Source organism: Martes martes (assembly GCF_963455335.1).
Source record: "Martes martes genome assembly, chromosome: 7".
NCBI classification, from domain to species: domain Eukaryota; kingdom Metazoa; phylum Chordata; class Mammalia; order Carnivora; family Mustelidae; genus Martes; species Martes martes.
This window is the reverse complement of record NC_137894.1, coordinates 92,356,071-92,380,535: the sequence shown is the minus strand read 5'-3', so window position 1 is coordinate 92,380,535 and position 24,465 is coordinate 92,356,071. Positions and strand designations below refer to the sequence as shown.

The following is a 24,465-nucleotide window of genomic DNA, read 5'->3' as shown; positions in this document are numbered from 1 at the left end:
AAATGATTGCCAACCTGGATCTATGGAATAAATGTAGGTAGAGAATGCCTCAAGCATGAAGCATTTTGAAGTCAAATAAAGAAAAGGAATAAGAACATACTGAAATAAGAAAACAACCAAGAAACTCTTGATTTTTCAATGGTAAAATCAGAAAGAAGGGAGTGCTGACTGTGTCAAATGTTGCTAAAAGGCTAACATGACCACTAAAAATAACCAACGTAGGTTCAGCAAGATGACAACTTTCATAGTTTTAGTGATGTGGTTGTGACGGTAGGGAGGGTTGAAAGCCAATTAAAGGCTGAGAAGAGAGTATGAGTAAAAAAGTAGACAATGAGTCAGCCTTTTCGAGGACCTGGCTAAAAAAGGGGAATAAAAGAAATATGAAGATGTGCAGTTTAGGGAGGTTTTTTAAAAAACAGGGGGTATTATAGCACATTTTAATATTGATGAATATGGTCTAGTAGCAGTAAAACTGAGGATATGGAGGATGGGAATGGAGAGAGATACTGAAGGAGTAGGGAAGGAAATGGGACAAGTACAGCCGGTATATGCTCCAAGTGGGCTGGGCTACGTGGCTGCTGCAGCTATGCTAGTAACAGATAAGTATTTTCAGGATTGTTATAGGATGGATTTCACAGAGAAACACTTGGAGAAAAGGTGAGATTTGTATTTTAGTACCAAAAGGTTTATGTAATCCGTAATAAAGCTAAACTCTGTCTTTACATATAAGTTATAACTATTAGTAAACAGTGCTATTAGGACCAGAGTTCAGTTACATTAATAAGCTGAAAAAAAAAAAAGACTAAGAACTATAATAATAATTTCTATGACTATTTTAATAGGCAATGTTTCAAAGTTTTTAATAAAAATTTTTCAGGAAACTTCTGGAACTCAGCTTAGTTTTATTTTATTTATTTTTTAAAGATTTTATTTATTTATTTGACAGAGAGAGAGATCACAAGTAGGCAGAGAGGCAGGGGGAAGCAGGCTCCCCGCTGAGCAGAGAGCCCGATGTGGGGCTCGATCCCAAGACCCTGAGATTACGACCCGAGCCAAAGGCAGTGGCTCAACCCACTGAGCCACCCAGGTGCCCCCTCAGCTTAGTTTTAAAGTAAGGATGGTGAACTTACCAATCCTCGTCAGCTAAAAGCCTAAGAGCTTCTGTCAGTGCTATTTCTGGTTTGGAAAATGGCCGTAGTTCCGATGTATCCATTATTTCAGGACTATGGGTGACAGATGACATCCTTTCTTTATATTGTGGAATGCTTCCAGGAGATGCTTCACCTAAAATAAAAAGTACATTAAATAAAGCATTAGAGAACTCTGATATAAATGATATTCTGACTACAGATTCTATGAATATTTCTTATGGAAACTAGTATTATCAGTTTAGACTTTAATAAAATTTCTAATACCTGGACACCAAAGCTATTTAAAACTTTATTTTTTTATATACAAAATTATTTAATTATATCGAATATAAATATATAAGTGGTTTTTCAGTCATGAGTCATATAATAAAGTTGAGCTTTAAGAAGCTAAAAATCAGTAAGTATTATGATCCCATTTTATAAAAACATGTGGATATATGCCTGTTTTACTATACAAATGACAACCGAAAATGAAGCTTCATAGTAAACAATTCTTTTTAAAAAAAAAGATTTTACTTCTTCTAGATGGAGAGAACGCACGCACAAGAGCACATGCTGGGTGAGGAGTAGAGGGGGAGCCACAAGCAAACTCAGTGTTGAGTGTGGAGCAAGCCTGGGGGCTGGATCTCAGGGCCCAGAGATCATGACTTGAGCTGAAACCACATGAGATACTTAACCGACTGAGCCACCCAGGAGTCCCTGTGTAAAGAATTCCAGCTGAATTCAAAAAATACAAATTTTCTGCTACCCACGTAGAATTAATGGTCTATTACAAATCCTAAGACCATGTGTGGTAATAAGAACAGTATTTTTTCCATAATCATTTACCAACCATTTTCCAGATGTAAGGCACTGCCCCGATGTCAGGGAAACAAATCATCATAGAGTGCTCAGGGTAATGCCCTGGGGGCACTGAATAATACAAGATACCTGCAATGGAGGTATTAGAAAGGAAAAGATCAAAAAGATCAAATAAAATGTGTATTCGTATTTCTTAAAAAGATTTTATTTATGTATTTATTTGAGAGACAGTGGGCATGTGCACAAGCTGGGGGGGTGGGTTGGTGGCAGGGAGAAGGAAAGGGAAAGATCTCAAATTCAGCACAGAGCCCAATGCAGGGCTCAGTCACATGACCCTGAGATCAGGACCTGAGCCAAAATAAAGAGTAGGACACTTAATCAACTAAGCCACCCAAGTGACCCTGCACTGGCTTTTTTATTTTAAAAATTTTATTTATTTATTTATTTATTTTTGCACTGGCTTTCTTTTTTTTTTTTTTAAGATTTTATTTATTTATTTGACAGACAGAGATCACAGTCAGGCAGAAAGGCAGGCAGAGAGAGAGGAAGAGAAGCAGGCTCCCCGCTGAGCAGAGAGCCCGATGCGGGACTTGATTCCAGGACCCTGGGATCATGACCTGAGCCGAAGGCAGAGGCTTTAACCCACTGAGCCACCCAGGTGCCCCTGCACTGGCTTTTTTAAATAGGTAAGAATGCATTAGTTATATTTTCATGTTAAGAGGTTTTTTTTTGTTTTTTTTGTTTTTTTTTAAAGATTATTTATTTATTTACTTGGGGGTAGGAGAGATGGAGTAAAAGGGTGAGGCAGACTCCCCGCTGAGGAGAGAGCCTGAGATGGGGCTCAATCCCAAGGCCCTGAGATCATGACCTGAGCTGAAGGCAGACCCTTAACTGACAGCCACCCAGGCACCCACAAGATATTTTTAAAAAGGTAATATTAAACACTAGAAAATGACTATCATAAACATATTTATCAACTTGTCCTATCTGCTATTATCTATACTTCTTTCCCTGCTGTTAACAGTAGCAGACAGAATTTTTACAGCTTAGGTAAGAAGTTTTGTGGGTTTTTATCCCCTTAGATTTTATGACATTAATAAATAGTGAAATTATTTGAGAATGTTAGCAAATAGGCTTAAACTTCACAAATGCCTATATTTAACTGGTTCTTAGGGACATGTTTAACCAGTAATTTTACAGGTCAACATCCGTTATCAGTCACACTCAACAATTATTAGTGATGAGAAGACAGCATTTTAAAAAGTTTTCTTAAAAAAAAAAAGTTTTCTAAATTTCTGGCATTATAAAAGAAATACAAACTAGGAACAATCAGACAGTCATTTAGTTCAACTATCTTTTATACGTATCTTTGAGAGATGTTAAGGATGGTGTCCAAGATCACATTTATATATTTATTTTTTCTGTACTTTTTGCTTTTTTTTGTGGATAGCTAGACTTCACACCCAACATAAATTTTAAAATGTTTATAATAGTTCAGTTTATTCGTTACTAACATTAAACAATAATAAACAAAAGCAATAATTTGGGGTTTTTTTGAAGATTTTATTTATTTATTCGACAGAGAGAGAGAACGCACAAGCAGGGGTAGCAGCAGGCAGAGGGAGATGCAGACTCCCTGCCAAGCAGAGAGCCCAATGTGGGACTTGATCCCAGGATCCTGGGATCAGGGAGACCTGAGCCAAACCAACTGAGGCCTAACCAACTGAGCCTGCCAGGTTCCCAATAAGCAATATTTCATAATGTTTATGATAGTATATGAGATTTTTTATTTCAATCTCTGATTTTTCCAAGTTTCTACTATACCTAAGACCTATTTTTTAATTTATTTTTAACTTTTTAAAAATAAGCGAGGATGACTTTTGTGAACTTTTATTTTTTTCCATGCATTCATATTTTTTATAACTTTTAAAAAATATTTTCTTTTTATTTTACTTTTTTCCATATTTGGTAAACTTCACTTGGAATACTGAAGGTTCCAAGATATGTAATATTTTTTTCAAATATCAAGCAGTTTGTTCTTTATTTTCTTTTATTTTTTAAAATTTTTTTATTATGTTCAATTAGCCAGCATATAGTACATCAGTAGTTTTGATGTAGTGTTCAAAGATTCATCAGTTGCATATAACACCCAGTGCTCATCACCACATATGCCCTCCTTAATATCCATCACTTCATTATCTCATCCCCTCCCTGCCTTCTGTAATCCTGTAATTTGGTTCCTAGAGTCCAGAGTCTCTCATGCTTTGTCTCCCTCTCCGATTTCTTCCCATTCAGTTTTCCCTCCCTTGCCCTGTGGTCTTCCACACTAGTCCTTATGTTCCATATATGAGTGAAACCATATGTTAATTGTCTTCCTCTGCTTGACTTATTTCATATAGCATGATCCCCCTCCAGTTCCATCCATGTCAGTGCAAATGGTGGGTATTCATCCTTTCTGATGGCTGAGGAATATTTCATTGTATATATGAACCACATCTTCCTTATCCATTCATCTACTGAAGGGCATCTTGGCTCCTTCTACATGGCTATCATGAACATTGCTGCTCTGAACACTGGGGTGCATGTGCCCCTTCTTTTCACTACATCTATAACTTTGGGGTAAATACCCAACAGTGCTATTTCTGGGTCATAGGGTAGCTCTACTTTTAGTGTCTTGATGAACCTCTATACTCTTTTTCCAGAGTGGCTGTACCAGCTTGCATTCCCACCAACAGTGTAAGAAGGTTCCCTTTTCTCCACATTCTCGCCAACACTTGTTGCTTCCTATCTTGTTAATTTTTGCCATTCTAACGGGCGTAAGGTGGTATCTCATTATGGTTTTGATTTGTTATTTCCTTGATAGCTAGTGATGTTGAACATTTTTTCATGTGTCTGTTAGCCACTTGTATGACTTCTTTGAAGAAGTGTCTGTTTATGTCTTCTGCCCATTTTTGGATGTGATTATCTGTTTTTTGAGTATTGAGTCTGAGGAGTTCCTTATAGATCTTGGATAACAGCCCTTCTTTGTCTGTAGTGTCATTTGCAAGTATCTTCTCCCATTCCATGGGTTGCCTCTTGGTTTCGCTGACTGTTCCTTTTGCTGTGCAAAAGCTTTTGATCTTGATGAAGCCCCCAAAGTTCATTTTTGCTTTTGTTTCCCTTGCCTTTAGAGACATGTCTTGAAAGAGGTTGCTATGGCCCATGTCGAAGAGGTTACTGCCTATGTTCTCTTAAGATTTTGATGGATTCCTATCTCATATTGAGGTCTTTCATCCATTTTGAGTTTATTTTTGGGTCTGGTGTAAGAGAATGGTCCAGTTTCATTTTTCTGCATGTGGCTGTCCAATTGGCCCAACACCATTTATTGAAGAGACTATCTTGGTTCCATTGGATATTCTTTCCTGCTTTGTTGAAGATGATTTGACCATTGAGTTGAGGGTCCATTTCTGGGCTCTCTATTCTGTTCCACTGATCTATGTGTCTGTTTCTCTGCCAATACCATACTGTCTTGATGATCACAGCTTTGTAATAGAGCTTGAAGTCAGGCATTGTGATGCTCCAAGCTTTGGTTTCTTTTTCAACAATCCCCTGGCAATTTGGGGTCTTTCCTGGTTCCATACAAATTTTAGGATTGTTTGTTCCAGCTCTGTGAAAAATGTCAATAGTATTTTGAAAGGTATTTCACTAGAAGTGTAGATTGTTCTGGGCAGCAAGACATTTTCACAATGTTTATTCTTCCACATCCATGAGCATGGAACGTTTTTCCATCTCTTTGTGTATTCCTCAATTTCTCTTCATGAGTCTTCTGTAGTTTCTGGAGTACAGATTCTTTGTGTCTTTGGTTAGATTTATTCCTAGGTATCTTATGATTTTTGGTGCTATTGTAAATGGAATAGATTCCTTAATTTCTCTTTTTTTCAGTCACATTGTTAGTATATAGAAATGCGACTTATTTCTGTGCACTGTGTGAGTTCTAGAAATTTTGGGGTGGAGTCTTTTCGGTTTTCCACATAAAGTATATTTCTTCTGCAAAGAGAAGAGAGTTTGACTTCCTCTTTGCCAATCTGAATGCCTTTTATTTCTTTTTGTTGTCTGACTGCTGAGGCTAGGACTTCTAATACTATGCTGAACAAAAGTGGTGGGCATTCCTGTCATGTTCCTGACCTTAAGGTAAAAGCTCTCAGTTTTTCCCCTTGAGAATGATACTTGCTGTGTACTATTTATAGATGACTTTTATGATATTGAGGAATGTTCCTTCTGTCCCTATATTTTGAAGAGTTTTAATCAGGAAAGGATGTTGTATTTTGGCAAGTGCATTTTCTGCATCAATTGAGAGGATCATATTTTTTTTTTTAAGATTTTATTTATTTGACAGACAGAGATCACAAGTAGGCAGAGAGGCAGGCAGAGAGAGAGAGAGAGAGAGAGAGGAAGCAGGCCACCTGCTGAGCAGAGAGCCTGATGCGAGGTTCGATCCCAGGACCCTGGATCATGACCTGAGCAGAAGGCAGAGGCTTTAACCCACTGAGCCATCCAGGCGCCTGGATCATATTTTTCTTGTTTCTTTTGTTAATGTAATCTATCACATTGATTGATTTGCCAATGTATGATTTCTTTTTTATACAGAATTTCCCTGGGAAGCCATCTGGCCCTGAACTCTTGTTTTTTGGGGAGGTTTTTGATTACTGTTGCAATCTTGTTACTGGTTATTGGTCTAGTCTGATTGTCTCTTTCTTCCTGTTTCAGTCTTGGTAGTTTATAAGTTTCCAGGAAGGCACCATTTCTTCCAGTTTGCTTACTTTGTTGGCATATAGTTGCTGTTAATAATTTCTAATAATGTTTCTATTTCCTCGGTATTAGTTGTGATCTCTTCCCTTTCATTCATGATTTTATTGATTTGGGTCCTTTACCTTTTATTTTGGATAAATCTGGCCAGAGGTTTATCAATTAATTCTTTCTAAGAACCAGTTTCTAGTTTTATTGATCTGTTCTACCGCTCTTTCGGTTTCTATTTGATTGACTTCTGCTCTAATTTTTATTATTTCTCTTCTCTTGCTTGGTTTCTGTTTGATTTGCTGTTCTTTCTCCAGCTCCTTTAGGTATAAGGTTAGCTTAAGCATTTGGATTTTTCTGCTTTCTTGAGAGAAGCTTGGATGGCTATGTATTTCCCCCTTAGGACCACCTTTGCAGTATCCCAAAGGTTTTGGACCAATGTGTTTTCATTTTCATTTGTTTCCATGAATTTTTAAAATTCTTCTTTAATTTCCTGGTTGACCCAATCATTCTTTAGCAGGATGTTCTTTAACCTCCAAATGTTTGAATTCCTTCCAAATTTTTTCTTGTGATTGAGTTCCAGTTTCAAAGCACTGTGGTCTGATAACATGCAGGGAATAATCTCAGTCTTTTGATAACGTCTGAGACCTGATTTGTGACCCAGTATGTGGTCTATTCTGGTGAATGTTCCATGTGCACTCGAGAAGAATGAATATTTTGTTGTTTTAGGGTGGAATGTTCTATATGTATCTACAAAGACCATCTGGTCCAAAGTGTCATTCAAAGCTCTTATTTCTTTGCTGAGCAGCTTAGATGATCTTTCCACTGCTGAGAGGGGAGTGTTGAGGTCTCCTACTATTAATTTGTTATTGTTAATATGATTCTTTATTTTGCTTAATAGATGGTCTATGTAGTTGGCTGCTCCCATATTGTGGGGGGGGGGGCAGAGATATTTAAAATTGTTAGATTTTCTTGTTGGATAGACCCTTTAAGTATGATATAGTGTCTCTCTACATTTCTTATTACAGTCTTTGGTTTAAAATCTAATTTGTCTGGTATGAGAATTGCTACCCCAGTTTTCTTTTGAGGTCGTTGGCATGACGAATGGTTCTCCATCCCCTCATTTCCAATCTGGAGGTGTCTTTAGGTTCAAAATGAGTCTCTTATAAACAGCATATGGATAGGTCCTGTCTTTTTATACAATCTGAAACCCTGTGCCATTTCATGGGAGCACTGAGGCCATTCAAGTTGAAGGTAACTATTGAAAGATATGAATTTAATGCCATCACATTGCCTGTAAAGTCCCTGTTTCCCCTAGCTGCTCTCAGGATAGCTTCCTTGGATCTAAGATATGCAAGTTTCACTATCATATGCCAGGGTGTTGGTCTATTTTTATTGATCTTGGGAGGGGTTCTCTCTGCCTCTTAGACATGAATGCTTGTTTCCTTCCCCAGATTAGGGAAGTTCTCAGCTGTGATTTGCTCAAATATACTTTCTAGTCCTCTCTCTCTCTCCACCCAGTTAGGAATCCCAGTAATTCTGACATTGGAACTTTTCATGCTGTCACTAAGTCTGTTCTCATGGGCTTCTAAATGCCTGTTCCTATCCTCCTCGGCTTCCTTCCTTCCTATCAGCTTATCTTCTAGATCACTAACCCATTCTTCTGTCTCATTTACCCTGTTAGTGTATCCAGTTTAAACTGCATTTCATTCACAGCAATTTTGAAGTTCAGCCTGATTAGATCTCATTTCTGCCCTTAGAGATTCTATATTGTTGCTCGTGCTTTTCTCAAGCCTTGCTATTGACTTCATAATTGCTACCCTGAAATGTATCTCTGACATCTTGCTTATATCAATATCCGTTAGATCTGTGGCAGAGAACATTGTCTCTGGTTCTTTCCTTTGTTGCAGAGTTCCTCCTCCTAGTCACTCTGTTGAGGGATATGGTTGAGGGAATGTACCGAGTCCAAAATATCAACCACAACCCAAAGAAAATACACATAAGAAAAAATCCAAAGTGGTTGAAAGCTACCACAGATACACCATCAAAGCCAAGACGATCCAAAACAATAAAAAAAAAAAGAGAGAGAGAGAAAGAGAGAAAAGAAAAGAAAAAAGGGGGAAAGGACAGAGATTATAATCTCTCAGGGTGGACACAGTTATCTGCTTGTTCCTGCTTGATTTTTGGTCTCTGTGTTAGAGGAAACCATATCCCAAAATTGCAAAGAAATCAGAACTTACATATATAGCAAGATAAAATTGAAAAGAGTGAAAAATGGACTATAATGGGGTGTAAATAAATAAAACATATAGGTGAAAAAGAAAATAAAAGTTAAGAAGTGACTTAAAAACATAGGTTGGGAAATACGAATCTATTTGAAATGGGAGCAGGGTTAAAAAAAAAAAAAAGAATAAGAAGAGAAACTAAAAGAGAAATATAAAATTTTAGCTTGAAGTATAAGCCAGTCGTGAGGGAACACCAGGAGCTTCCAATATTATTTTCCCCTGGTGCTGAGTTTTACAGTTCTGTGGGAAATAAGCTTAAGCTTATTCACCTGTTCTTCCAGTCTGTCTTCTGGGGGAGGGGCCTGCTGCTCAGCTTTTCAGGCATCTTTGCCTGGGTGGAGTTGCCCCACACCTTGTCAGGGAGATGGGCTTAATGTGAGCTGGTTGGCTGAGCCGCTTTAATTCCCTGGTGTCTTTCCACTTCTCTTTAGAGGGACAGAGCAAACACGGCTGTGCGGGAATCTCCAGCTGAAAGCCACAATGTCACAGTCCACTCCCCTCAAAAGATCCTCCAGGTCAATCTGTCTCCCCCTCTGCACGTACCAAACTCCACAGACTTGTGCATCTTCTCAGTGACATCTTCTCAGTGATGGGCCAGTTGCCTTGATTCTCAAATGTCTTTGCCCCATCCAGAGTTGCTCTGCCCTTGCCTAGGGCCAGGCTAAGTAATCTGGCTCAGGTTTGCTCTATGTGGCTTTTGTTCCCTGAAACCTTTCTGCACAGCTTTCGAGGATGAGAATGAACATGCTGGCCTCCCAATCTCTGGCCCTAGAGCCAAAAGCTCGGAGCTCCACTCCTCTATGAGCCCTCAGAGAAAAGCAGTCAATCATTCCTATCTCCTAGCTCTCTAGCCACACTCTGCGCTCACTGGCCTGTGAACAAGCATTTGTATCTCAAGTGCCCAACCCCATGTGGAGTCTCCAAACCCAACAGGCTCTTGTGACATGCTCCCGCACCACTCCCCCTGGGGAATGGAAGAAGGCTTTCCCCCGGTTCAGCCACTTGTTGGGCCCCTGCTCGAACAGGATCTGACTGTGCCTCGGATCACAGTTTATGGCAACCCCAAGGTGAGAGACCACTCCTGGGCTCACTGATTGCAGCCAGCTTCCCTGCTCCGATACATAGGAGCTCTGCCACACTCAGGCACTCCTGGTCTTCCTGTGACCCTGAGGATCCTGAGACCACACTGTCCCAGCGAGGGTTCCACCTCCCACTTAGTTGCCTGAGTCCTATTTAATATTTTCAAAAACAGCACAGGAAATGTGAAAGCCATTCTTGGCCAGGTATAAGAGCTAGTAAATACTGAATGGCAGGCTGAATAAGTGATAAATACAATGATTTTTTAAAATCATGATCTATAATAAACCAACTTCACAATCTCATTTAACCCCAGCTATAAAATGGGACACCACTCCTTAGTGAAGCAGGAATATTTGCAGAGAGCACAGAAGAGACCTTTGAGATAATTTGGATATTTTTAGGGACAGAAATCTAAGGCATATTTCCCAGTCAGAATGTTAATTAAAAGGCAGGCCTGATAATTATGAAGCCAGGTCTGTCTACTGACTCCTACTAGCTTAGTGCTCTTTTCATCACAAATGCACTTAACCATATGTGGTCTCTTCAGCTTAACCAGCATTTGTGACATTATTCTTTACATTTAAACAATTTACTTACCGAATATGAAAACACTAAAGATGGTGACCTTTTTAAACAGGTCCCTCCTTTCAATGGAGGGCTGAAGGCAATATTTTCTAAAGGGGAACTCTCATTTTTTGATATTCCCACCTCATCTCCAAATATATGTAAGTCTAGGGAGAAAAACAGTCATTCAACTTCTTTCTTTATGAGAAATAATTAATATTTATTATAATAGTTAGAAGCTACTGGGTCTTGCAAATTTCAATGTTATGATTCAACATATTCCATTATTAGCCCTCCGTAAAACCACAGATACACTAGCTTTAGAATAGTATCAGCTAAAAAAAAAAAAAAAAAAGAATAGTATCAGCTAAAAAACACACCAAAAGTTAAATTCCACTTACTTTCAGACGTCTTTTTCTCAGTTCCTGTAGTTTTCATTCGCTCCCAGGAATTCTGTTCCTTCTTTTCACAATCTTTAATGTCAAAAAGTTCTTTTTCCTCTTTTCTCTTTTGTCTCATCTTGTCATAAGTAGATTTTGAAATAGAAATTTTAATCTGAATGCAAAAGTTGAAATATCTGTAAGTATTCAGGGAGTTTGTTATTTAACATAGCTATCTTCATCTCAGACAACTACATAGAGACATTAAGTGTCTACATATAAAAAAGTAAATTATATATATATTTTAGTCCTTATTTTAGGAATTCTAAAATTGACTAGAGGGGTGCCTGGGTGGCTCAGTGGGTTAAGCCTCTGCCTTCAGCTTAGGTCATGATCCCAGGGTCCTGGGATCGAGCCCTGCATCGGGCTCTCTGCTCAGCAGGGAGCCTGCTTCCCTTCCTCTCTCTCTGCCTGCCTCTGTGCCTGCTTGTGATCTCTCTCTGTCAAATAAATAAATAAAATCTTAAAAAAATAAAATAAAATAAAATAAAATTGAATAGAATTACATGGTGCTAATATCATAACTAAATTTGTACCTGAGGATACCAGTCTGTTACTCCGTGAGTATCCTAGAAAATTGTTGAGTATGTAAATACACACACACACACACACACACACACAAACATAAAGTACATGTATAGTTTAAAGTATACTAGATACTTTATACCAGAATGAGAATATTTTTGCTGGACAGAAAAATAATCCATTATTTAAATGATTAAGGATCCAAAATTTCAATTATCCTGAGATTTTAAAAATTTTAATCAAAACACCTTCATCACCCCAAATCTGATTAACACAGCACAATGACATAATATAGGCTTGAGTTTATCCTAATAATCAGCAAATAATCTTACATCCTTTTCATTCTCAACATCAACATATGATGGAATATTTTGCTGGACTGCTCTTCCATAAATCCCCGATGGTGGTTCAATGTTTTGTTTAGTTGAAAATGCATCCCCATTTTCCACAGAAGATATCACTGATTGGCTGCATGCTGCTGGTGCTGAATTTGGACTTCCAAATACACCTGAAATTAACCCACCATCAAATTGCCATTAAGTATTTATGTGATCACACTCTAATAACAAAGTTAAAGACAAGCTCTTGACTTTAAGAAATAAACAATATAGTTAGTAAGAAAAACATGTCAAATAATAATAAATATAAAAATAAATTGCCTAACAGGACAATCATATAGGTATCACTAGACATTTCACAATATTAATTGAGAACTGCATATTGTAATAACGAGTTTAAATGAAGGAAAGGTTGATACGATGTGTGTTTAAGATGATTTCAGTGCAAGGATTTGAGCTGGAATTAGAAGACACAATGAATTTGGGCAGGTAAATGAAGGAGGAGGGGAGGGCATCCAATAAGATGGTAATGCTTAGAAGAAGAGGTGAACAAATATAAAGCATGTAAATGAAGTGAATAACTCAGTTTGGTTGGGAACAAGGCAGAAGAATAACAGAAACTAAGTTTGCAAGGGTAGGTTGGAGCCAATCTGAGAAGGGCCTCAAATTAACTTAATGAGACTCTACCAAGCAAACAATTAGGAAAGCTTTCCAAGCATTTCATCCTATTTCATGGTATTTACCAAAAATAAAATGTTGATCATCAATGTCTATCATCACATTCTACTTTTTTGATTAAAAAAGAAACTAACTGAGATGTGTTAATTAACTTGATGGGGGAATCCTTTCACAATGTATATGGATATCAAATAATCACTTACAGTTTTATTTGTCAATTATAGCTCAATAAAGTTGAAAAGAAAAAAGAATTATAAAGAATATTTGCAAATATATTGTTCAAAGGTCCTCTAATCCTCCAAAAATATGTAACAGGTGTTAATTCTGATTTGTCTATACTCTGTATGGGAAATAATGAAATTATATTAAATACTAAGCTGATAAATTATAAATAAGGACTATTATTTGAACTTAAACTATGATAAAGTTGTCTTAGCTATCCTAAAAATGTCTTAGAAGTACCTAAGCTGCAGCTGTTACATAAAGTATCTCTCTGAAAATTACTCACATGAATTTACTTAGTTTTGTTAGAAGACAGAAATCTAAAATTAAGTAATCACTTCTAATTTTTTCAATTTAATAATTTCTTAAAAAGAAAGTTCTAATAAAAAAAGTTCTGATCAACACTTGAATCACATTCTTCTCTGTTCTTTAATGATATCCTCTGCTTATGTGTGGAGAACACATACAATTAACAAGCTAAATAACTTGGAAATACCTTTTCCAACAACAACTACTGAGTCTTCTGGTAAGGTATTTGTGGATATGAAGTCAAAACTGGGAATTTGCTGTAAATTTGATGATGACCCTGTAAATGCTAAAGAAACAAACAAAAAACCCCACATTTTAATATTGTTGTTATATAGTATTTTAGGATATTATAACATGGTCCTTTAAAACAGAAATCTTATTTCATACATGGATTTTATAATTTATTTATTCACACTTATTTATTAATTCAATAAATATTTGAAATTAGAATACCTTGTTTGAACTAGGCAGTAGAGAGAAAAGAGGCCTTCCTTCCCCTAAGGACTTATATACATGTCAGAGTTAAGAACGGGAAGATATACAAGAAAATAATCACAGCATGATAAATGAGCAACAAAAGGTAACCACGAAGGAAAGCCTAAAAGCAGACCAAGTCAATCTCACAGCAATCTGTAATTTTGTAGGTTAACTTTCACCTCAGTGTGTGATTATTTGTTTAATTATTCTACTACTAGACTGTAAGCTCTATGGAGATAGGACCCATGTCTGGTTTCAATTATGCTTTTCCAGAGCCTCTTAGTAGGGCATATAGTAGGTTTTCAATAAATATATGTTAGATGAACGTTACAAGACAGAAAAAATGAAAAGCAAAGTATAATTAATTTGGGGTCTACAAACAGAAACCTCAGGTAGACTCAAAAGGTGTTAAGTGACAAAGGAAAGCAAATCTCAGTAAATGGAACAATTTGTTCAAAATCTGTCCATAAAGTGTATACATAGTCTGTCAAGAAATGACTGAATAATTAGACAAATCTCAAGAGGAAACATATAAAGAACGTGTTATCCTTAAGTAGTTTAACTTCATTTTTCAGGCTGATATAACTAGTCATTTTTAATGTTACTTTTACTTTTTACACTACATTTTCTTGAAAACAAAACACTGAAAGAAATGTTGCTCATCGGGTCTCAACTGTAAAATATAAAGAAAAAGTAAGCTTAAAAGACTTGACACACAAGCTAATCTTATATAACCTTTTTGTTACTTCTGTCTCATTCATCCAAATAGTGAAAGAGAAAATACTAACTCATAAAAGCTAGTCTGCTAAAACTCTAAGCATCTATCACTAATCACTTTCTTAAGTCATTAACTGGGGCTCTGCATGAATATGCTAGAAAATGGGCAGGTTCAAAGGAACAACCAGCAGAGGAGTGGAATGGGAAGAAGTGGTTCTGAAAGCAAATCCTAAAACCGTCTGAAGTTTCTTGCAAAATAAATCCATTCATATATGCCACCTATTGCCAATATTTCTTTTGGAAGTTGTTTTATTCCCTTGAGCACTGTACTCAGAAGTCACTTTAATCTGATTGTTTGAGGATGCAATGTTTGAGTGACTGTATCCAAGGCTACACTGTTAGTTTGGGTTGGCTCATCATCGCTCCATTCATTTAACATGTGGTATTGGACACCATTACATGCAAAGCCTAATAGGAATATAAAGATGCAATACCTTTACTTTTAAATGATTTATACTACTCCACACCAGTTAAGTGGGGAAAACCTTCTAAAGAAATGGATTCTAGCCAGTATTCAAAAAGCAGACATGCTGTGAACACATTAGGATCAGAAACAGACATCTAGGCTGACTGTACATTGCCACCTAAGAAAACTTCTAGTACTAAGAATGCCAGAGCACTGGGAATGAAAAGAGTAGTAAGAGATAATGCAGTAAGTTCAGCTGAGGCAAGATTATTAAGGGTCTTAAAAATTATGCTGCAGAGCACAAAATTTATTCTGTGGGAAACAGGGAACCACTCAAGGTTTTGAGTATGGAAGAGATGGTAACTATACTTCAAAAAGTTAATTCTGGAAGGGTATGGAGCTTGGAGTAAAAATGGATAAAATAAGAGGCAAGATGTTTTATTCAGAAGGCTATTGCAATTATCTAAGGAAGAGATAATGAAGGCCTATATTAAACAGAACTGGTAGGATCGTCATCACTGCCTGAACTTAGAGGGTAAGGAGAAGCAGACAAAGATGACTCTAAAGTTTTAAGTCCACATAACTGGAAAAATAGTAATGGTACTAATAAAAATGAAAACAAAGGAAAAGGAACCAGTCTAGAAAGGAAGGTTAGTTTGGTTTCTGAGCATGTTTATTCTCCTGACCAGAAGGTACAATAGGTGTTTGGTTTAGAGTTGGAAGTATGTATATGAAGTAATTTTCTAGACTAGAAATAACTGCTGGTCAAAAGTTATAAACATTTTTACGATTCTGCTGTCCAAAAAAGAGTGCCAATAGTAGTGAATAAAGATATTCAGCAATTATTTCAAAGCAATTTCTAAAAAAAGAAAATTAAAAAGTTATATGTTAGTGTGTGAGTTACTTTTAGGAAAAAAATATTTTTGTATTGATTATCTTTACATGAGAAATAAAATATATAAGTAAATGGGAAAAAACCCTGTCATTCTCTTTTGTAAAAACAATGAGAGAGAAGAAATCTTTCACAAAGAACAGATATTGAATTACATCGTGGATGAAATACTTTAAAAACTTACCAAAAAAAAGATAAAAGAAAAAAAAATTCCAAGCAACTTCCCTTTACTCAATTTATTTCCACAAAAAAAAAAAAGTCCTAAAATGCCTGACTGCCTACACACACATACAGATACACCCACACACCCACACATATGTGACTTCAGATGATCAGAAATAACAAAAGTTAAAAAAAAAAAAAGTGTCATATCATCTGCAAAAAAAAAAAAAGGAAAGAAAGAAATAACAAAAGTTGACCCATTATAATCATGGTTGCTACAAATAAAAAAATGACAGCTCCTTAGAGTTACTAGGAGATTAAATACAGTGACTTCTTCTTATTACTCTATTTAAATATTTATACCCTTTAAAATAACTTCCTCTTTACCCTAAAGGAAATTCTTAAAAATGTAGCTTTAATAGGTTCTCTGAAAAAACAAACAGCAATCACAGAGGAGCTGCTTGCTACATTAAATTTAAAGGAAAAAAAAAAGAATGTAAATTACTAATAATGGTTAGTGATAACAAAGAAGCCTTCCCAGGTTCTACCATAGGAAAACTATATTCCTGTTTCCACAGTTTTATTCCATGGTTACAACCTAAGTAGGCATCTGGGACTTATTTATTCTCATGATTTCTCTACCTGATTTTTGTGCTAAAATGTCTTGTAAAATGTGTGTGTGTGTGTGTGTGTGTGTGTGTGTGTGTGTATGTGTGTGTGTAATCTTGGCTGGGGAGACGTCACCAGAGATTCCCGAGTTTTAACCTCATGTGTAGTCGCTTCCCTGCTCTGGCTTCTCAGGCAAGTCCATTAACCAATACATGAAACCTGTATGTTCTCTTATTTGGCAAAATTACTGAAGCAATAACACATCAGCAGAGGGGTAAGAAAAATCTCAAAACTGAGAAATCTCCATTTATTGGCATGCTTAGGGAGAATTCTGACACACTTAATTTAGGATTTAGAGATATTCAATCTTAAAAATTAATTTATGAAATTTACTAACCTTTTGTATGTTTATAATGTCTTGGGGGTTCCTTATTTTGTATTTTGAAAACACTAGGTGAAATGTCATGGGACCTATCATCTTCAAAATCACCACATCCAAACCCATAGTTCATACGTTGACCAATTATGCTTACATTGGATGTTGTAATCCCTATAAAATAAAATACATAAAAATATTTATTTGAATGATTCAGGTAATATTATAGATAGGTACATATCTCCCCTCTAAATCTATCTTGCCTTCTAGGACTTTTAAAAAGGTCAGCGATGTAACATTAGAAATCATAACATTACAGTAATTTAAAGAGTTTTATCTTATTTTAAATTTTGTTATACTTTTTACTAGCAGTTAAGAACATTTATTATAAACTATATCCAAAACATTTTATAAAACAGGCTTCAAAATTACAATGAAATACAAAATTCAATGTTTGGAAGAGATAACCAAGAATATATATATTTAAAATATGACAGGCATTTGTTTAAATGTTTAAATGACATATAAATTAAAAAAATAAAATTAAATAATGTTTAAATGACATATAAACTTTTATAGCAAAAAGAAAAATTTTTAAATCTAGAATTTTTAAACTGTATCCTGAGAGGTATTTTCCATTTCTTTCTTCTCTCCTACTCTTGTGTAATGGGTGTACCCTGGTGTGGCTGGTGAAGCAGTACACTCCACAGTGACTAAACTCAGACTCTGTAATCATGCTTCCTGGCTTTAAATCATAGCACTGCCACTTAAACTGCTGATAGAACCTGAGCAAGACACTTAATCTTATTTGTAAAATGGGGGATAATAGTATTACCCCTCCAGGATGGTCGTGAGGATTAAGTAAATACATGTAAAAGGATACTCTAAATACCCAAATCAGGGCACCTGGGTGGCTCAGTCAGTTAAGCATCTGACTCTTTTTTTTTTTTTTTTTAAGATTTATTTATTTGAGAGAGAGAGTATGTGAGAAAGCACAAGAGGGGAGAAGGTCAGAGGGAGAAGCAGACTTCCCACAGAGCTGGGAGCCTGATGTGGGACTCAATCCCAGGACTCCATGATCGTGACCTGAGCTGAAGGCAGTGGCTTAACCAACTGAGCCACCGAGGCGCCCCTAACCATCCAACTCTTGACTTCGGTTCAGCTAATGATCTCAGGGTCTTAAGATCAAGCCCCAGGTCAGGCTCCTCATTCACTGGGGAGTGTATTTGAGATTCTTTCTTTCCCTCTCTACCTGTCCCCATACCAATAAATAAATACATCTTAAAATAATAAAAACCCTAATGTGGGTCTCCTTTTAACAAATATCAAAAATTTTAATCTACATTTGAACGTTTCGACTGACCACCCTATACCAATACTTTGAAGCTATTAAAATCACAAAATATCTACTAAATGGAAAATCCTACATAATATATATTTAAGTCACCATCCATTTTCATATATATAGTTCCCTACAAAACACAATTTGTTCTTAATATTACGTTTTGTTTTTTTTTTTAATAAAAAAAGCAGGATCATGGGGGAGAAGGGGTGGCTGGTGGCAACCAGTCAACAGAGGACTGCAGAGTAAAAGGCAATAAAAGTCACTTCACAGACAGTCAAAAAATATTTGGTGTTAAATGATAGAGAACTTCTGGGAGTAACGTGGATATCTGTCTATATTCCTCTTAGTTTTTTTTTTTTTTTAATTTTATTTATTTATTTGACAGATTGAGAGAGAGAGCACAAGCAGTGGCACAAGCACAAGAGAGTGGCAGGCAGGAGAGGGAGAAGCAGGCTCCCCACTGAGCAAGAGGCCTGATGCGGGACTCTATCCCAGCACCCTGGGATCATGCCTGAGCCAAAGGCAGACACTTAACCAACTAAGCCACCCAGGCGTCCTGAACTCTTCTTAGTTTTGATAGTTAATCCATAAAGGTAGCCTCATAAAGATACTGGGTTTAGGTGCAAATGCTTTTTATTAATAGCAGGTATTACTAATCTGATGCTACAAAAAAAAGTTTACTATAACATAATTCAGGAAATGTACCTATGTAAATTACCTATAGCACATTTACCTATGTGCTATAATAGGGAGTAGTGGATTGCATGTGGAAATATTTATTAGAAAGGAGGACACAAAGACAAGCTGGATTTATAGTATCTACATAATTATTTTTGGTTTTGTTTTCAGATGGTCTTTACTCTAAGCATTACCATTTTTACGCTTTATCAATTAAATGATAAACTTGTAGGAATCATTTACTTACTAAAAACAAAACCCTATCCCACAAAAAAAAAACCAATGTAAACCCAAGTTTATAAAATCCTAAACTGTTAGCGACATTACATTAAATTTAACCAAGAATGTCTCACTGTGAATTCAACAGCAGAATTTCTAAAACTTGATCTTAGAAATACTTATTTGTTAAAAATACAGATTTTTAACTCTGAAGATCAATTCATTAGTTGTGAGGTGAGGTCCAAGAATCTCTGTTACAAGTATCCCTGGTGATCCCAAGGACAGGCAAGTTTGAGAAATACCAAATATTAGGTAAGTTTGGCAAACACCAAATATTGTATACAGAAGTATGTACTGCTTTAAGAACTTTTTCACTTTACTAAAACTTAAGTGGCTTATGAGGTTGGGGGGAAATTCAAATCTAGGTTTTCTAAATCTTTCTTTTTTAACTCCAAACATTTTCTTCCAGAAGAGGACTTAACTTTTGCAAACAAGACACAGGCTACCAATAACTTACATAATGTTATGAAGAATTTACTATAATAATCAGCCTTAAAAAGGGATTTAGGAATACTTTTATGTGTTATGTTTCTTTGTGTCTCCTCCCTTAAGGGAATAAAAGCCAAGTGTCTACTATGCATGAGGTGCTTATACTCAAATGGTCATTACTCCTTCTCAAGGTTTACATTACCAGATGAGGGAACTGTATTTCAAAGCAGTTAAATCACTTGCCCAGCTCATGAATGTGGTCAAACTGGGATTCCATCTGGGGTCTTTCAGACTCCAAAACACATATACACTGTCTTCCTGTGCCTAATAGATTAACTAACTCTTTGTGGAACACTAGCTTTGTGGAAGCGAATATACCAGGCATGCATGGTTCAATGAGGCATTCATGATAATAAAGGCACTAGCTAGATAATCAGAGGTAAATAATCTCTGGGGACTGAGAATCTGAGAGTCCAAAGAAGTAAAATAATGCCAATACCACTATAAAGATGTCAGTGTAAAATGTAATGATATCACGAGAGAAGTAATAATCAATTTTTTTGTGTGAATGGGGAGGGTATCCAGAAAAAGCAACTGAACTGTTTTTAGAGCTGAATGGGGTGTGGTATGGATTCCACATTTCACCCAGAAGAATTTGTACATGTAACTGCAAAAAGAGAGGAAATGGTATAGAAACTGGTCTGATTTAACTGGAATACAAAATTACAAGGAAGGAAGTGAAATATGAGGCTGGAAAGGTAGACAGGGACAGATCATGGAAGAATGCCCTAAATAAATTTAGGTTGGGCAATACTGTCAGACTTGCACTGAGGTGAACTGATTATAGAGAATGAGACTGAAGCCGGAGAAAAATCTTAGGAGGCTAAGTAAGAAAGAAATGAATAAAAGTGATAATGGAGACTAAAAAGAGGAGATGAAATTAAGACATATTTAGGGGCAAGAAATATTAAAATGTTAGTAGACAAATATATACATACATAGCTTTTTAGAGAGGAAATTATATAAAAGGTAGAGTAGCCTTAAAGTTGTTAGGACTTTTATACTGAGATCATGTGAAAATAAACGCCAATGTGTTATAATTCACTCATAATCCAAAACAGTGTTTCCAATCATAAAGAAGAATCACATGCAGTTTCCATCCTAAATAGATGAGAATCCAAATACTTCTCCAAAAGATTACTAATAACTAAATCTATTTTCTGAAAAGTGATGCTATACATTAGAGACTTCCAGGTTAGTTCAGGAAATTCTTAACAAGATACAAACAAACTTAACAATTAGTTAGGTGTGTTTTAAAACAAATTGTCTTTTGTGATGCCTAGTGGCTTCCAAACTATGCTGCCTATTAGAATCACCCTGAGGGCTTTCAAAACTCTGCTGGCCAGGTCACATTTCATATCACTTAAACCAAAATGTCCAGATGGAAGAGCCAGGCATAGGCACACCTATGAGCTTAAAGGGGGATCAATTATTTCGGTAAATATTTTTTCTTCCAAGAATAATACAATACTTATTTTTGCCTAAAAAGCTCTTGTAAGGAGTTAAAAAGATGATTAGTCTTAACTGGTAACTATAATAATTCTACATCTGAAATGCATTTTTTTACCATTTTTGATACCATTTAAAAATCATACTTTCACAATTATTATATGATCTCCCTGATATGAGGAACTTGAGAGGCAGAGTGGTGGGTTTGGGGGGGTAGGAAAGGAAAAAATGAAACAAGATGGGATTGGGAGGGAGACAAACCATTAAGAGACTCTTAATCTCACAAAACAAACTGAGGGTTGCTGGGGTAGGGGTGGTATGGAGAGGGTGGTTGGGTTATGGACATTGGAGAGGGTATGTGATATGGTGAGTGCTGTGAAGTGTGTAAGCCTGATGATTCACAGACCTGCACCCCTGGAGCAAATAATACATTATATGTTAATAAAAATAATTGATTAAAAAATCATACTTTCTATAAAACATATTTATAAAATAGCTATAAAATACCTGCACTGGGGCTTTGATCAGCTATCTCAGAGTTTTTATTCTTTGCAGAATAAAGTCTTGTTGGACAAGGCTTTGATCCAAATGTTGGAAATATGTCTGACCTACAATGAAACAAAGTGATTTCAGTAAACATTTAGGATAGTAAAATATTCTTAAATAGTAAGGCAGGAGCAAGTATAAAAACTATAGCTAAAAATATTTTTTATTGGTATTCCTAGTTCACTTTTTGAACTTCCAACCATTTGGCATAGAGGCAATTCTTAATTATTCATGGAAGGATTACCAAAGGCAGGGAAGATTCTCTAACTCATATTATATAACCTTTTGTTGGGTCAAAAAAAAAAAAATCAAAACTGATCCAAAGAAAGTTCATTTCAAAGACAGATTTACCAAAGCAAATGATTCCTAATCATCTAATATACTATCTGCCCTCATAGATAATAATACAAAAAAGAGACTTAAATACATTACAAATTAGAGATAAGCAAAAGGTGGGTTATATTAGCACATGCCATTTTCTTCCTGGATTATTCTGTTATTCTTTTCTGACATCATAAAGACCTACAGGCTTTGTTTCACAAAGAAAGTGACTGAAGAATGTTAAATCTGAATGTAAAGGAACTATTTAAAATCACTTAAGTGTTGTAATATCAAAAAGCCAGTGATGGATATTATAAAGAAGAGATTTTACAAAGGAGCATAGTTCTTAGTAGTTGGGTAAGCATATTTGTTAATTGGCCTAGAGAGCCGTCAATGTGAAACATTTTTAAAGAGTAATTTCTCTAGAATAGATGATAGGTTTCTTTAGTCAATTACATTTATACCATGTACCTGACTTGAATGAAAGTAAATACTTAGTCTCTAAAAGAATGATTCTCAAGAGTTTTTCCTCCCCAACCCACTTAAAGATGAAAGCCCTACATGAGGTAATAGTGGCTCTCTTTGCCATGATTCTTTTTTTTTTTTAAGATTTTATTTATTTATTTGTCAGAGAGAGAGGGAGAGCGAGTGAGCGAGCACAGTAAGACAGAGTGGCAGGCAGAGGCAGAGGGAGAAGCAGGCTCCCTGCTGAGCAAGGAGCCCGATGTGGGACTCGATCCCAGGATGCTGGGATCATGACCTGAGCCGAAGGCAGCCGCTTAACCAACTGAGCCACCCAGGCGTCCCTTTGCCATGATTCTTAAGGCAAGATGCAAGCTGGTTAAGAATAATTGTTTTAAAGCTATTAAATTTAAGCAGAGAGAGTCAATTATTATATGGTTTCACTTACTTGTGGAGCATAAGGAATAACATGGAGGACATTAGGAGAAGGAAAGGAAAAGTGAATTGGGGAAACCAGAGGGGGAGACGAAGCATGAGAAACTGTGGACTCTGAGAAACAAACTTTGAGGGTTTTGGAGGGATGGGGGTAGGGGGCGTATTAAGGAGGGCACATATTGCATGGAGCACTGGGTGTGCTGCATAAACAAATCTAAAAAGAAGAAAGAAATTAAAAGAAAAAAAAAGCCATTAAACTTAATGTGGAAATACAAAATTCATTAAAGGTAACTGAGTCCAGAAATGAGGGTATATTGAACTCCTCCTCACAGAGTTCAGTATCTGAAGAGAATAATTCCACGAGACAACATAGAGAATAGTGAATTCTAAATGTTATACTATAAAGTGAACTTTTCTTTTCTTCCCAACTAGGTTCTAAATTATTTACAGGACCTTGCAACTGCAGGAGTATTTAACATAAAACTTGACATCCATAGAAGATAAGGGACGGACTTCAGGTCTAAAGAGATAAATATCTACTTTAAATGTCTGATAACTAATTGTAAACAGTTACTTCACCAGCCCAGGCAGCCATTCCAAATTCATTTTGTAAACATATTTCATTATTCTACCTAGGTAATTACAACAAAGGAATTTCCAATAAGAAAAAATTTCCAACTACAAAATAAGCTGCTACTTAAAAGTTAAAAATGTAGAGAATGGAATCATGGGATAAGACAAAATTTTCACAGCAGTTTAACTTTCGTTTAAACCTGCGAACTGCTGAAACACCCTTTTCCATTATAATTAGTAAAACACCATCTGTCCTTTGATTATGCAGTCTCTAATTACCTACATTGTTAAAGATTCCAGTTCACGTAACTGAAAATAATTAAAATTTAATTTTAAATATTTATGGCTAGTAGCTGTAGATAACCATGGTTCAGGATAAAAATCAAAGGAAAATAAGGTTAAAAAGACTGACAACAACAAATATAAACAAACATGTGAAACAACTGGAACTCTCATATTTTGCTTGTGGGAGTATAAAATTGTAAAAGTTATCTTGGAAAACTGTTTATCAGTTATTTAAAAAGCTAAATGTTTAACTATCTTATGACCTAGCAATTCTACTCTTAGGTTTTTATCTAAAATAAAGAGGGAAGAGATTTCCCCAAATCCTAGAAGAGAGCCACAGAAATTTTCAGAAATCAAGGTGGGATCACTGCCTAAGACTTAGAGGTCACTGAGGTAATCTGGTAAAGTTTGTTGAATTGTTGTACTAGAAAAAAATGCTCTGGGGTGGCCAGGACTCTAACTCTAGAACTGCTGTAAGGAAATTCCTGGGAAGGCTGCAAAAGCTATGGCACAGAGGCCTGAGCTATTACAAGAAAACGAAACAACAAAATATAAGAAATGGCGAGGTAAAAGTTGGGTGGAGTTTATCTACAAATTAGAGAAAACTGGTGCTGAGTTTTCAATGAAAGCAGTAAAAACAGCTTACAGGTCCACTGCAAAAGACTCAATGATCCAGAATAGAGCTAAAGAACAAAGAATATTAGGATAAATCTCAGGCAGAACAACTAGGACTTGGGA

At 36.1% G+C, this 24,465-nt stretch overlaps 1 protein-coding gene across 2 annotated transcripts in view; it reads right to left on the bottom strand.

Moving 5' to 3' along the window:
* TOGARAM1 (TOG array regulator of axonemal microtubules 1) overlaps positions 1-24,465 on the bottom strand; it is an 81,977-nt gene that overhangs the window by 23,791 nt on the left and 33,721 nt on the right. Inside the window, exons 7-13 of one of the 2 annotated variants that reach the window (XM_080808546.1) lie at positions 21,613-21,713; positions 16,887-17,039; positions 13,354-13,452; positions 11,952-12,127; positions 11,056-11,209; positions 10,684-10,821; positions 1,131-1,284 (exon numbers count right to left, since the gene is read on the bottom strand). In XM_080808546.1, coding sequence (XP_080664672.1) covers positions 1,131-1,284; positions 10,684-10,821; positions 11,056-11,209; positions 11,952-12,127; positions 13,354-13,452; positions 16,887-17,039; positions 21,613-21,713 — 975 coding nt within the window. The remainder of the gene's footprint in view (positions 1-1,130; positions 1,285-10,683; positions 10,822-11,055; positions 11,210-11,951; positions 12,128-13,353; positions 13,453-16,886; positions 17,040-21,612; positions 21,714-24,465) is intronic. The other variant, XM_080808545.1, reaches the window with a different exon arrangement.